Source organism: Strix uralensis, chromosome 18 (genome assembly GCF_047716275.1).
Source record: "Strix uralensis isolate ZFMK-TIS-50842 chromosome 18, bStrUra1, whole genome shotgun sequence".
Lineage (NCBI taxonomy): Eukaryota > Metazoa > Chordata > Aves > Strigiformes > Strigidae > Strix > Strix uralensis.
The window spans coordinates 11,792,825-11,806,321 of NC_133989.1; the positions used below are offsets into that span (position 1 = coordinate 11,792,825).

The 13,497-nt window shown below is 58.3% G+C and overlaps 1 protein-coding gene across 1 annotated transcript; it reads left to right on the forward strand.

Moving 5' to 3' along the window:
• The first annotated feature begins 1,355 nt into the window (after positions 1-1,355).
• Positions 1,356-11,351, forward strand: EMILIN3 (elastin microfibril interfacer 3). The gene is made up of 4 exons (XM_074888558.1): positions 1,356-1,566; positions 5,523-5,645; positions 8,648-8,895; positions 9,457-11,351. Exons 1-4 carry the CDS (start codon positions 1,370-1,372, stop codon positions 11,349-11,351), a joined length of 2,463 nt encoding a protein of 820 aa, XP_074744659.1. The 5' UTR covers positions 1,356-1,369.
• The last annotated feature ends 2,146 nt before the right edge of the window (positions 11,352-13,497 follow it).

Consider the following 13,497-nt stretch of genomic DNA (forward strand, 5'->3'; position numbering starts at 1 on the left):
GGGAGCCTCATCAAACCCCTGGTGTGTTCTCGGTGGGATGCCCAAGGGTGCAAGTGTCCTGCGGACAGAGGGCTGCTCAGCCCAGGCTCTGCTTATATGATAAAATCTCCTGCTCCCTGGCATGGCCTCGCCTCTGCAGGGCTGCGAGCTGACTTCCACTGGGTAGCACCAGGGATGTCACCTCCCCTCCCAAATTGCCCAGTGCCCCGGTGGGGGTCCACTCCCCCTCACCCAACAGCAAAGGCTCTTGTGGCTCACACAAAGCTTCTTACACCGCTGTGGTGAATGGTGCGGTGCCTGGAGCTGCTGTCGGGGCAGAGTAGGGTGCTCAGCGCCCAGCTGTGGGTGGGGACATTGGGGTGCAGGTTAGCAGGGATCTCTGCAGTGCAAGAGGTGTAGAAGACCCGGACCTGCCTTCCAAAACCACCTGGGAGGGAAATGTCCCTGGCTGTGGGAGATCCACGGGTCTGCGGGGAAAGGCAAGGGGTTCCCCCTCTGCCCTGGAGCCTGGAGCCGAAGCCCAGATCTACAATGGAGGGCTGAAATCAGCTCCAAAATGGCCCTTCTTGCAAAGCCCCGGCCCTGGGTTCACTGGGAGCTTGCTGGTGCTGGATGCCTCAGGCTGGTGCCAGCCAAATGACTGACAGCTGCCAATCTCCAGCAGCAAAGATCGCCTCGAGCCGATGCCCAAGGGAGGGAGCGAAGGTCCCTCCAGCCTTTCCCTTGGCCTGCGCTCGGGGTGGGGCCGAGGCGGGCTGGGGGGGCCCCAGGAGCCGTGCGGGTACCCCGCGGCTCCAGACCCCGCTGCACCTGCTACCCCCGCCCGGTGCCCGGGGAGGGGACAGAGGGAGACGGGGCGGCTTTGGGCCCGAGGCCGAGGAGGGTGTCCCTGCCCCTGCCACCCCCCCCTCCCCGCCCAGCCCAGCAGCGCTCCCCGCCCGGGCTCCGCCGGGGGCTGCGCGGGACGAGCTGCAGCACCGCGGGGGCTACGCGGGGTAGGGGGGGGATGTTGGAAGGGGGGGGTGGGAGGGGGAGGTCGGGTGGAGGGGGGGGTGCGCTTTGTCTCCCCGCCCGCGGGGCCGGGGTCGACGGCTGTGGGAGGGCGGGAGGAGGAGCGCGGCCCGCCCCCGCCGCCGCCGTACAAAAGGGGTCGGGCGGGCGGCGGAGCAGCGTGTGCCGCCGGGCAGGGCAGGGCAGGGCAGGGCAGGGCAGGGCAGGGCAGGGCAGGGCAGGGCAGGGCAGGGCAGGGCAGGGCGCGGCGCAGCGGGCGGCGCTCCGGTACCCTCCGCAGCGCTGTCCCGGCGGGGCCCGCGGCCGCCCCGTCCCGTCCCGCGACGCCGCCGCCGCCGCCGCCGCCGGGCCCGGGACCATGCGGCGGGCGCGGGCGCTGCGCCGCCGCGGAGCTCTGCTCGCCTGCCTCTCCCTGGGGACGCTGCTGGCCCTCGCCGACGCCAAGGGTGCCTTCTACCCCGCGGCCGCCCCCCTGCCCTACGGCGGCAGGTACAGCCTCTACACGGCCGGCTCCAGCCCGCAGCTCGGCCCCGGCAAGCCCGTGGGCAAGCACAAGTAAGCGACCCTCTGCGCGTCCGCGCCCGCGCAACCCATCCGGCGGGCACCGGGAGCCGGCGCCGCCCCCGGGCGTCGACCCCCGGGTACCGGCAGCGCGCCGGGGCTTTCCGGGCACCGCCTCCCGTCGGACATCCCTTACCGGGCACAGACCGCGGGCACCGGGCACCGGCCGCGCGTCTGGGCTCAGCAGACAGCAGCCCCGGGGGACCGGCTACGGCGGGCACCCCTTGGGGTGTACCCAACCCCCGGTACCGATCATGGGTGCCATCCCCCAGGACTCGGCCGCGGGCATCCCTTGGTGGAGAGTGGTCCCTGGCTGGTGGCCAGCGGTCCCTGGGTACCGGCCGTGGGCATCCCTTAGTGGCCAGCAGTCCCTGGGTACCAGCTGTGGGCATCCCTAAGTGGCCAGCGGTCCCTGGGCACTGGCCACGGGCTGGCGTGCAGGGCTGGGGGGGCCCTGTGCAGGGCAGGGGTGTCCCTCTGTCTCAGTGCACCCCGTCCATGTGGAGCGAGGCTGGGGGGCTGCTCCGCGCAGCGGGGCGCAGGGGTTGTGTTTCCAGGAGGGAGCGGGCTGGGTGAGGGGGGACACATGTGTGCTGCAGTCCCATGTGGGACGGGGCTGGGTGGTGGGGACGGGGTGCCCGTGTGTGTTTGTGGGGTGGGTGCATGTACCTGTTCTGCAGGACACGGGTGCGGGGCCGTGATGTGCAGGAGAGGAGGATGGCAGTGCGCAGACCTACGTATGGAAGCATAGATTGGTTTGGAGGGAATTTGCTCATGTGCTTGTAAAGCACAGACTTACTAGAGTTTAAATATGTTTTCAAGTAACCTGGAAAGCTCAAGAAGAGGAGGAATGTGGGCTTTACACATACTATAGACTTTTTCCGTTCAACTGCAAGAAGGCTGTTACATTGGTGGGGGGCTCCCTTCCCTCCCTTGTTTGCTAAGAACCGTTTCAGTCGGGCTTCTTTGAAAAGAGGAGGATGTGGTGTTATGAACAAGCTGAAATGAATAAAGTAACATTCGAGATGAACAATACTGGCAGTGCCAGTGAGCGCTTTCCAAAACCCGTAACATTTTCCAGCTGCTCACTCTTAAAACATCAGGCTGGAGCTATAAAACTGCTAGCCACAGGTGGGTGCGAGGGAAAGGGGTTTCTGAGAAGGAGAGCGAGCCAAAACCACCCTAACCCAAGTAGTCACAGGTAGGTAGTGTTTATTAGTAGTGGCTAGTAGATCTGCCCGTGTTGGCTACTAGCTTACTTACAGAGGGGGTTTGCAGTGTGTTTGTAAGCGAATCCTGGATTTATGGATAGACAGTGATTCTAAATTTCCACATGCACACACACACATGATCTCCCTTCCCTCCAGCTAAGCAAAGTGGCTGGCCTTCGCTCTCGCGTGGCCCTGTGCACGGATAAATGACTCACTTTTGGAGGAGCACAGATCCCTGCACACTGTGCCTGGCAGCCTCTCGCCAGGGCAGAGCTGCTTGCGTCTGGGCAGGCTGGAAATGCTGGTCACTGCCGGCAGTTGTGGTGCCCATCCCAGGGGAGCAAAGAGAGCCCTCGGGGGGGGCTGGGGTAGAGGTGCTGGTGCTGCTCCTGGGGGGAGCGAGGGGGATGCACTGGGGTCAGGGGCTCCCTGCTGGGAGGGAGCAGGGAGAGCCGGGGTGTCGGGGGAGGATGAGCCTGCTCGCACCTTGCTGCTTCACCGAGGGAGCTCCTGCCCCACATAGGCTGTTGGAGGTGGAGAAGCCTGCTCGGGGCCTCTGACCAGGGGCACTGGGGGTTTATGGTGGTCCTTGGCATGGGTAGGGGATGTATTTTGTCTTCATGTGTTTGCCATCAGTGCTTGTTCCTTCTTCACCTATCTTTCCCCACTCAGGGAGAGCCAGAGCCCTGCTGCTCTGTTCCCAGAGGGTGACAGTGGCGGGGCTGGGGAGGGCTGCGCACACCCACCTCCATGTGCATGCACGGTCACACTTGTGCATGCTCACTCCCTCAAACAGGAGACACCACAGTCCTCCCCAAACTCTTCTGCTCCATCGTGACTGTCCCAGTCCCTTCCCTTGCCTCCACCTGCCAGAGATGTCTCAATGCCATCCAGACCATCATCATGCCGAGCCCGTGGAGCTGGGCTGAGGCTCTGCAGCTCGTTTCTCTGGTCAGCCCCGAGGCTGCTCTCTGCAGGCCATGCAATGGTGACCACGGGGCTGTGGCTGCTTCCCAGCCTGCGACCAGGCAGCTGAGCCGCAGCGACCACAGCTCACGAGGAGAGCCGTGTCCTCCCGCCTCACTGAACACCTCCCTGCACCTGCAGCTCGTGCCGGCCCATCTGCTCCGTCCTGCTGACCCTCCATCTCCGGCTCAGCTCTGCACTGTCTGCCTGTGCCCTCCTCTCCTCCCGCTCTGCCGTCTGCCACATCCCTGTGCCCTTAATCCCTGTCTCGCCGCACATCCCTGCTGTCTCTGCCCCTGTGGACCTAGTCCATCTGCTCCTGCCAGCAGCCCTGCCTTCAGCTGGAACAGCCTTGGCCTCCATCTGTCCCACCAGTGCTCCCACATCCGTCCCATGCAGCCTTCCTCCCGGCCACCTCATCCTCAGTGCCTGGGTTTGCTGCTCAGCTCAGGAGAGGTCCTGTGCCTGGAGCTGGCTGGTATCCTGTGGCATCAAGCTGCAGGCACGATGGCAGGAGGGAAGAGGCTCTGCTCCTTGCACCACCCATCCAAGGGATCTGAAGAGGTTTCTGGCCTCCGTCTGGCTTGGGAGCTGGATCGTGTCCCTGCCTCCATGGTAGAAAGAGCTGTGATGCTGCAGCCCCGCAGAGTGGCCAGCCTGCATCTCTGTAGCATCACACTTGGTCTGAGTGTGACAGTAGCCACAGCAAGGTCTGAAGGCTTTTGGGCTGGCCCTGGCACTGGCAGCACTCCAGGAACTGCAGGAGGACAGACCACCCCTGCCAGACACTGCTGAGGCTATTTCTGGGATGCTATTCCCATAACTGCTGTTGCTGCTGGGGTTCTGCTTGTCCTCCCAGCCTGTCTCGCCACCCAGACCATGCTGTGCCAAGCACAGCCCAGCTCTGGGGCTGAGGCTCCAAGTGACCACAGCACTGATGACGATGTGGCCGTGACAGCATCAACTGTGCTCAGCATCCAGCCTCCTGCAGCATGAGGGGGCTTTGGGTTTCTTGCAGACAGTGAAATTGCCAGTGAAAAATCGGAAGGCGAAGGTGCTCAGCCTGTTCCCAGCACCAAGACTGATTTCTCAGGCAGGGCTCAACTGTGGAGTGACCACAGCTGGGGGAGGACGGGGCAGCCACCAGCTTGGAGGGACATTGTGGGCCAGGCACTGCCCGAGGCTGAGTGGACAGCCCAGCACAGCCGAGGTGAGCAGAGCTGTGTTGAGGGTGCAGGGGTTTAGCTGCACCCCCTTAACGCAGAGGAGAGATGCCAGCACCCACCCGGACCGAGGAAAAGCCTCCTTGTTGCTGGGGGGTGGCACCCTGGCACGCAGAGGGCAGGTAGCCGGGCTGGGCAGCGCTGGCTCCCGTGGAGGCTCTCGGAGCCGGTTGGGCGAAGGCAGGTGAAAGCCAAGGTGCCCACCAGGAGCAGGAGCCAACTCGCCCAGCCCGGCTGGACCGGGAGCCCCTGCCTGCCCCTTGCCTGTGCACCCAGCAGCAGGCTGGGCACTGGGAGACTTTGCTCCCTCCCCACTCCCTGCACTCCCCCGGGCCCCACGGCTGTCCCTGTCCCCAGTGGGTGGGGTGGGCTATGCCCCCTCCCCAGCAGCTGCACAAGCTGGGGGGTCCCCCCAGCTCCTGCCTCTCCCCGAGACCTTGCCAGCAGTGTCAGGCAGGGCAGGCAGACCTGCATGGGGACTGGTTGTATAGCTGGGTGCTGCTGTCTGCCGGAGCAGGGGGTGACGGTGTCTCGCTGTGCTTCCCCCTAGGAGCTACTGTGCCTACGTGGTGCAGCGCAATGTGACGTGCACGCTGCAGGACGGGGCCGAGAGCTACGTCAAGGCCGAGTACCACAAGTGCAGCTGGGGACCCAAGTGCCCAGGGAAAGTGCTGTGAGTACGGGGGACGCCGGGGCATGGCTCCCTTCCCCTCCCAGCTTCAGGTCGCAGCTCTCCTCGGGCTCCTGAGCCCCCGTGCTACCCTTCTGACCATGAACCCCTGCTTTCCAGAGGGCAGTGAAGGGGGCTGAAGGGCTTTTGCTGGACAAGGCAGTCAATGGCAAGGGAGTCAATGGCAAGGGATCTGTCAGGAGGGAGAGGGAGCTCTATTCCCCATCAGAAATAAATCAGGAAGTCATGAGAAGCTGGGGGGGTGCATGTGTGCAGGGAAGCGTTTTGTCACAGACCTGCAGTTTGGCAGAAAGATGTCCGTTAGGTGAGAGCCTGCCTGAGAGGAGGAGAAAACTGAGTTCGTGGCCGGGGATGGCTTAGGGTTTCCTGCCCCAGGAAAATATTTGCAAAACTCTCTGCCACCTTGTCAGTCGTGGAGGGAAAGCCCCCACCATGCTGCAGCCCGAGATGCAGCCGGGGCAGGGCGGCCAGCTGGGGCTTTGTGCTTCACCACCCTCCACAGCCTGCAGCCGGGGATGCTGCTCTGTGCAGAAACGCTGCTCTCCTACATCCTCCCCGGGCCCACTGAGAGCGACAGAGCTGAGCACCGAGGAGAACTGGGCTGAGAGGGGCTTTTGTCAGAGCCTGGCAGCAGCACACGGCACTGCAGCCGGCTGGGACTCACCAGGTGCTGGCGGTGCTACGGGCTCCACACGCAGCCTCTCCCAGCAGAGACGGGCCATCGGACCCACTCGCTGACTTGTTCTTTCCTTTCTCCCATCACAAGTGCTTTAGCAGCATTTGGGGACTTCAGGATATCCTGCAGCTGCTGGTACCCGTGGAGGAGATCCCCAAAGCCTCTCCCATCTCCGTGGTGTCCTCTGCTTGGCCCCTCCAGCCCTTCAAACAAAACCAGGGCAAAACCAGGGTGTTTTCTGAAAGCAGCTGGAGCTGCACAGCCTCAGATGCTGCATCCACACATGAGAGGGAAACATGGTTTTTCCACATGCTGGGGCTATCATCTAATGTTTGTGCAACTGCAAAAAATACTTCCCCTCATCACCATTTGGAGCAGGGGGAGAAGGGTTCAGAGGTGCTGAAGGGCTGCAGGCTCCTGTGCAGAGGCTGGCATGACACAGAGAAGGTGCCCTGCCTTCTGGATGCCATCCTCATCCTCACTTCACCCCTGACAGTGGCTGCGTGCAGCATTCTCCTGCTGCAGTATGTCCAGGCAGGTTTCTACACACTTAAGACAGAAGGAAAGACCATAGAAACTCAGCAGCATCTGTGAAGAGGAATAACAAAAAGAAGATCTTGTTTTGAAGCTGTCCCATGCCTTTGGGAAATTGTTGATGTTGAGAAATTTTGAAGTGATTCAAAGAACAGAGGATGTGGGTTTGCTTTCTCCTCCTGCCCTGCGGTATGTACGGAGGTGGCTGTATTGCACTGGGAGTCGTGTGGAAGTGGCATTGCCTGGGGGCTGCAGCCTGGGCTGGGGGCACTGAGGACTGAGGCAGGGACACAGACAATGGGGGCTCAGCCCCATGTGCTGCCCTGAGCGATGGGATACGTGCAAGTGCCTTATGCAGCCCCTCTGTGCGGCACGGACAGTTGTGCCGCCTCCTCCGAGACCTGCTAAATATGCTGGAGAAGAACAAGGGCCCGATTGTGCGTGTTGTTGCAGAACAGCAAACTTCGGGATTTTCATGCCACGGTAAATTCAGATTGGAAATTTCCAAAAGGCAGATTCAAAGCATTGGTGTTTCGGAGGTGGTGACAAACATGCTGTCTTCAGCCCTGCGCAGCTCGGCTGGTGGGGGGAGCACGGGTGGTGGCAGGGTCCTGCCCCCCCCACCCCCGCCACCTCACGGGAAGGTGCCACAGAAGAGCTGGGAGCAGCTGAGTCCTCCCCGCTGGGCTGGTGGGGACCCCAGGTAGAGCGAGAGCAGAGAGGGAGGGTGTTAGTGTCCCCCTGGGCAAGGCAGTGGGCTCGCACCCTTATTTGCTGTGTATGGGGGGAATCAATGTTGTTGTGCCCGAATTGGTGATGGAGAAACTCCCAAGGCATCCCAGCTAGAGGCAGGAGGATGTGTAAGGAGCCATTGCTCTGTGCACACCGCACAGCATCGCCCTGGTAAACCTCTCCAGGGCTCTGCTGCCCCACTGCCAAAGCTCTCCCTTGCAAGGCCAGCCCAAGCCACTTAGGCTTCCCATCAAACTGATGCCTTCCACACATAGAGAAAATACCTTTCCAAAGGTATTTCAACCCTCCTGGAGGCCTCAGAACAGGATTACAGTTGAGAAGAGGTTTTTTTTACCCCACTAGGTCAATTCAAATTGCAAAAACACCCACAAGCAGCCCAGATCCCTCTTGGAAATGATCCGAGTTTGCAGGGGTTTTGGAATCACTTCCGTAAGTTCATCTTGTGCTCTCATGGGCCAAAAGTTGCCAGACTGTGTGGCATCTGTCACAGTGGTTATCTATCGGGCCAGAGACCAAAGCAATACACTTATAGCTGCTCTTCTAAACTAACAATAGGAGTCTCAGGTTAAAAAAATATCCAGCAAAAAAACCTCTCCAGAAACCACAAATACATAAATAATGGCTCTGCTCAGATAGTTCGTCCTCACCCCTGGACTGTTTCTCAGGGTTGTCTAGTTGTGTTACCACCTTGTTGGGTTGAACTGTTCTGTCACCATGTGCTGTCCCACCTGCACCTCGTGGTCCAGTCCTGGTCAGGGTGGACATGTATTTTTGGAGTGCTGGTTAATGAGCTGTGCCCCTGGACAGGCACTGTAATGCTACATTGAGCTCTGGTGTAGCAGGAGCTCTTGGAGGAGGTGGGTCATGGTCTGTAGGTGCAGCATATGGGTCTCAGCCAGGCTTTCCCATGAGCCCGAATTTCCCACACCCAGCAGGACCCATGATCCCACTCTTCTCTATTGCTTGACGTTGAGGTTGCTTCTCTAAACTGTCTTCTCTCTTCCTCCTCTCTCCTGGAAAGGTACCGCACCTTCTTCAGACCCAGATACAAGATTGGATACAAGACAGTGACCGAGCTGGCCTGGAGGTGCTGCCCAGGCTTCATGGGAGAAGGGTGCCACGACAGCCCGACCGACCAACCCGGCCTTCTGCCCCAACATCCCAGCCCTAAAATGCCTCCTGGACAAAAGATGTTTCCAATCCCCAGACTTCCTCCCTATCCAAAAAGCCACCCTGACCTGTTTCCAGGACCAAAGAAGAATCAGTATGGTGAGATCTCGCTCCTGCTTCACATCCCCAGGTTACCACACTACCAGCATGCTCTCAAACTTTCCGGTTCTTTTTGCTCCAGCACAAGGCATGAATTTGACAAACCAATATGGGGTTTTGAATTTGGGTGATGTGCTTTCTGATTGGAGACCTGATATTTGACTGCTTTGAGGATCACTTGGTTTTTCAATTTAGTTTCTTTCAAAACATGCTGCTTCAGAATTGCCTTTCCTCATTGCTTTAAAGAATTTTTCCATTAATTTTGGGGTTGATAGATTGTGTCTCAAGACAAAGCTCCCCTGGGCTGTGCTCATCGCCTGCTGTTGAACTTGGGAGCAGAGGGCTTCATCCCAAGAAGAAAGAGGGTTTCCTGATCAGCTTAAGAAGAGATGTAGAGGAAAGGAGGAAGGTGGGCTGATATTTCGCTGAAACGGCAATAAGAAGGTGGCAGGAGCTAATGTTAGTTAGTATGGAAAAGGACTCAAATCTAGAAGATAGCCAAGGAGGGAAATTAAAGGAGCACCAGCCCTGACTGTGCCCTCTCTATTTCTTTCCCTACAGGCAGGAAGCTACCTGGCCTCTTTGGGGACCGCCTGGATCGGCTGGAGGAGGAGGTGAGGCGCCTTTCCCAGTCCTATGACAGCCTGCACACCATGGTGAGTGGCCTGGGGGACCGCCTGCGGCTGGCCATCCAGGAGGACACCACCAAGATGATCGGCTCCCTGATGAACAGCCCAGGCACGCCTGACTCGACGGTGGGCTTCGGCATCATTCCTGATGGCCTGGTGGATGTGGCAGACAAAGCCGACATCGCCACGTACCCTCCTGTGGGGGAGATCCTGACCAAAGTGACAGAGGTGAGCGACGTGCTGAAAACCAAGGCAGATTTGCTGCACGAGGTTCGTGGCATGGTCCTGGACCACGACGGGCAGATTAAGCACCTGCTGGAGTCAACCCGGCCCTCTCCCCTCACCTCCATTGACCTCCTGGAGGAGTATGTGGACACGCGGCTGAGCAACCTGCGTGGAGAGCTGCTTGATGGCTTCGAGAAGAAGCTGGGGAAGATCCAGACCACATGTGATTTCCGGATCCAAGAGGTGCGGCAGCAGTGCGAGGAGGAGAAAGCTGCCAACCTGCGGCTGCAGCAGACGCTGGATGGGAAGGAGCTAGAGATCAAGAAAGAGATCTCCCAGCTGGAGACCCAGATCCAAGGGCTGACGGTGGTGGAAAGCTGCTGCAGCAACCTGGACTACCTCACCGATCGCATGAATATCCTTGAGAAAGGCCTTCACAGCATCTCTGAGTCCCAGAAGAACTTGCACTCACGGCTGGATGGAGAAATCTCCACTGTCACCCTAGGGAACCTTTTTGAAGGGCGCTTTGAGGACCTAGAAGCCAGACTCAATGCTACAGAGAGAGAAACGGGGAGCTGCTGCTCTGGTATAGAGGACAGCATGAGAGGCACAGTGGTAGCAGAGGTGGACGGCATGAGGACTGCCTTTGAAGATAAAATGCAGACCCTGGAGGACAGGTTCATGACCATCGTGGGAGAGCTGAACAATGTCAGTTCTCCTGTGGGCATGGATGGAGCAGTGGTGCCTGTGCTGGAGGGGGAGCTCGCCAGCATGAGGAAACGGACAGACGAGACACTGGAGGTGTTGCAGAATCGCCTCATTACGCTGGAGAGCACTTGTTCCCTGGGCTGCACCTCTGCCTCCAAAGACGTGGAGACCTTCCGGACAGAGATCGAAGACTGCCAGAACAAGAACCAGGACCTGCTCCTCCGGATGGACAGCAACTATGACCTCCTGCGCAAGCTGAATGCCACCATCCTGGAGATCCAGCGGCGAATCGAGGAGGAAGCATCGGGGGCTTTGCAAGGGGAGATCACCTTGCTAAAGATCAACCTGAACACTGTGAGCAAGTCTCTGACAGGGCTGAAGGACTCTGTCTCCCAGTACTCGGACACCATGACACACATCAACTCCTCGCTGGATGAGCACGAGCGGAAGATCGAGGATGAGGTCCACTCCATCCAGGAGAAAGTCAACGACCAAGGCTCCCAGCTCTTCTTCAGCAACCGGCGTGTCCTGAACCTCAAGGGAGACTTGGAGCGACTCAAAGCCAGGATCGTCAGTGACCTGAGCTCCTGCAAGAGCGTGGCCCATGATCTGCAGCAGGAGATTGCTCACTTTGATGACCGGGTGGCCCGGGTGGAGAGCGTCTGTGGCAGGTTGGGTGCAGTCACGGGGAGCCTGGACGGCATCAGGGACGAACTGGAGAAACACACGGGCAGTCTCTGGGACTACATGGACCACATGAACGGGACCCTGGCTGCCCACTCTCAGGAAATAACGGGACTGAAGGACAACCTGCTTGACTGCCAAGCCAAGGTCTCTGAGCTGGCGGAGCAGGTCGGCCACTTGGAAGAGCAGGCGGAGGGGAAGCAGCATTAGCCATGGCACCACGCGCTTCTTCCTTCTCCTCCCCGTGAAGGACAGGATTAATTTATATCACACAGACTTGCTCCAATGTGACAACAGTTCTTGGGATAATTTTTTTAATGAAAAGATAAATTAAAAGCTGCTACAAACCCTTCTTTTTTTTAAAAAAAAAAATCTTTTTGGCCCCACTTTTCCATAACTCTGCCATTACAGTACTTGCTTCCTGATGCTCAGCAGCTGTCCCAACCCTGGTGAAGCAGGGTTGCTGCCTCCTGACTGGGGGCGTTGCTCTGGCTCCTGGGCTGATGACCCCAGAAGGACAATTCAGAAGGAAGCTGGAGGCGGGAACATTTTTTTTTTTAATTTTATTTTTGTGGATTTATCACTTCTTGAAGAATAAAACCCTGTAGTTGTCAGTTGAGGAATAGAGTTTCCCTGACCTAAAGACCACCTGTGTCTTAATCCAGGGACTGAGCAGAGCCAGGGCTCCTTACAGGGAAAAAAACTCCCCACAGGAATTGCAGATTTCGAAGAACACATGTATTCACACATCCCCCTGGGAACTGCCTTCCCCTCTCCGAGATGGCAGCCCTCCTCATGTATGGTAAATCCATTTATACTGCACACTCCTTCATGCAAACGCACATGCCTTACAGAGCGTATGAGGATATGCATTAGGAAAACACACATATGCATATATATATATGGTATGTGTATGTATGTTTTTGAACAATCCACTGTCACGGTGCTCATCTGATTGCAGAGTTTTCTCTTGTGCCCCCCACGTCCCTTGCTATATTTTGAAGAACCACACTGAGCAGCTACAAACCGCCACGGCAGCATTAGGAGGGGGGGCCCTGTGGCCTCTCAGGGCTGTTGTGCTTTGCAATCCCACTTCGCTGTGCTCTCTGGTTACACCTGGGACTGACATGAAGGGTTATGGAAAACTTGTGTCTTCCCCAAAGAGATGTGTGTCCATAGGTCTCTGCAGAGACCAAGCGCGGCATGGAGCAGTCCTGTCTTCCAGCTCTGGTTCTCTCCTGTTTTATTGCTTAAACTGTGAACGTGGTTTCCCTCATCTCATTCCGGGGCAGGAAAGCTGCAGCTGCTCCAGGGTATGAGCATGAGACTTTCCCTGTCCGTCAGCATGGGAGCAGGAGTCTGCGTCCTCCTCACGTTCCTCTGAGCCCGCTGAGATGCCAACAGTCCTGGGGACCCGCACCAACATGGAGCACCAGGAAGGGGGAAGAAGGGCACCTTTGAGAAGACCTCTTGAGACCTCTCCTCAGCTCAGCCTGGGAATGAAAAAACAATTTACCGAACTTGACTCTAGTTTCTCACAAATAGGCAGGCTGGAAAAGGTTGTACATGTTCCTCAGCATCTCCAGCCTTGCCCTACGGAGCAGGTGCCTGGACCGTGTGGCTGTTGCACAAAAAACCTGCCTCTCCCCAGGGAGCCCAGCAGGGGTGTCCTCCACTGCTCAGCCAACAGGGACTTCATTACCAGAAAGGATGAAGAGCACATTAAAGAGCCTCCGTCTGACCAGCTCTGGCACTTTATAGCAGAGGAACATATTTTTCTATCAGCTCAGCGTTGCAGCTCATGCACCCTTCCACACCGGCTAGCCTTCAGCTCCCACCCAGTGCCCATCACCCTCACCAGGGCACCCCTGCTCTTCTGCACCACAATTCCCCTCCCTGCTCCCCTCCACCCCACAAAGGAGCAGCTCTGTGCTCTGACCAGCACAAAGCAGCAGCAACTCCCAGCAGAGATGCATCTGTGTACCTTTTCTCCTCCATTCCCTTCCACAAAAACTGGACAAGCTCCCTGGAACAGATGCTTCCATGCTGGGGAGGACCACAGGGATCACCAAGTCCAGTTGACTGTATCGTGTTACCCTGATGCAGTAGAAGCTCTTTTCCCTGACAGAGGAGCACGGGCCATTAGCTGTACACGCAGGGAGAGGGGACCTGGCCTCCCCACCTTGCTTAGCCCCTGCTGCTGCTGCCGAGACACTTCTCCAGCAGAGGAGCAACCTCCAGCTGCCTTTGGCCATCCTGCAAAACCTGCTCTTAGACAGCAAAACCTACTTTTTTTCTCCCAGCCCCTGGAAAGAGTCTCAAGCTAGTCCTTGGCACTTTGTGAGGAGCCAGGGGA

Excerpts from the sequence above, each read along its gene's own strand:
- EMILIN3 (XM_074888558.1), top strand. The coding sequence starts at position 1,370 with ATGCGGCGGGCGCGGGCGCTGCGCCGCCGCGGAGCTCTGCTCGCCTGC. Across the intron at positions 1,567-5,522 it reads AAGCCCGTGGGCAAGCACAA|GAGCTACTGTGCCTACGTGG; the intron begins GTAAGCGACCCT and ends GCTTCCCCCTAG. Across the intron at positions 5,646-8,647 it reads AAGTGCCCAGGGAAAGTGCT|GTACCGCACCTTCTTCAGAC; the intron begins GTGAGTACGGGG and ends TCTCCTGGAAAG.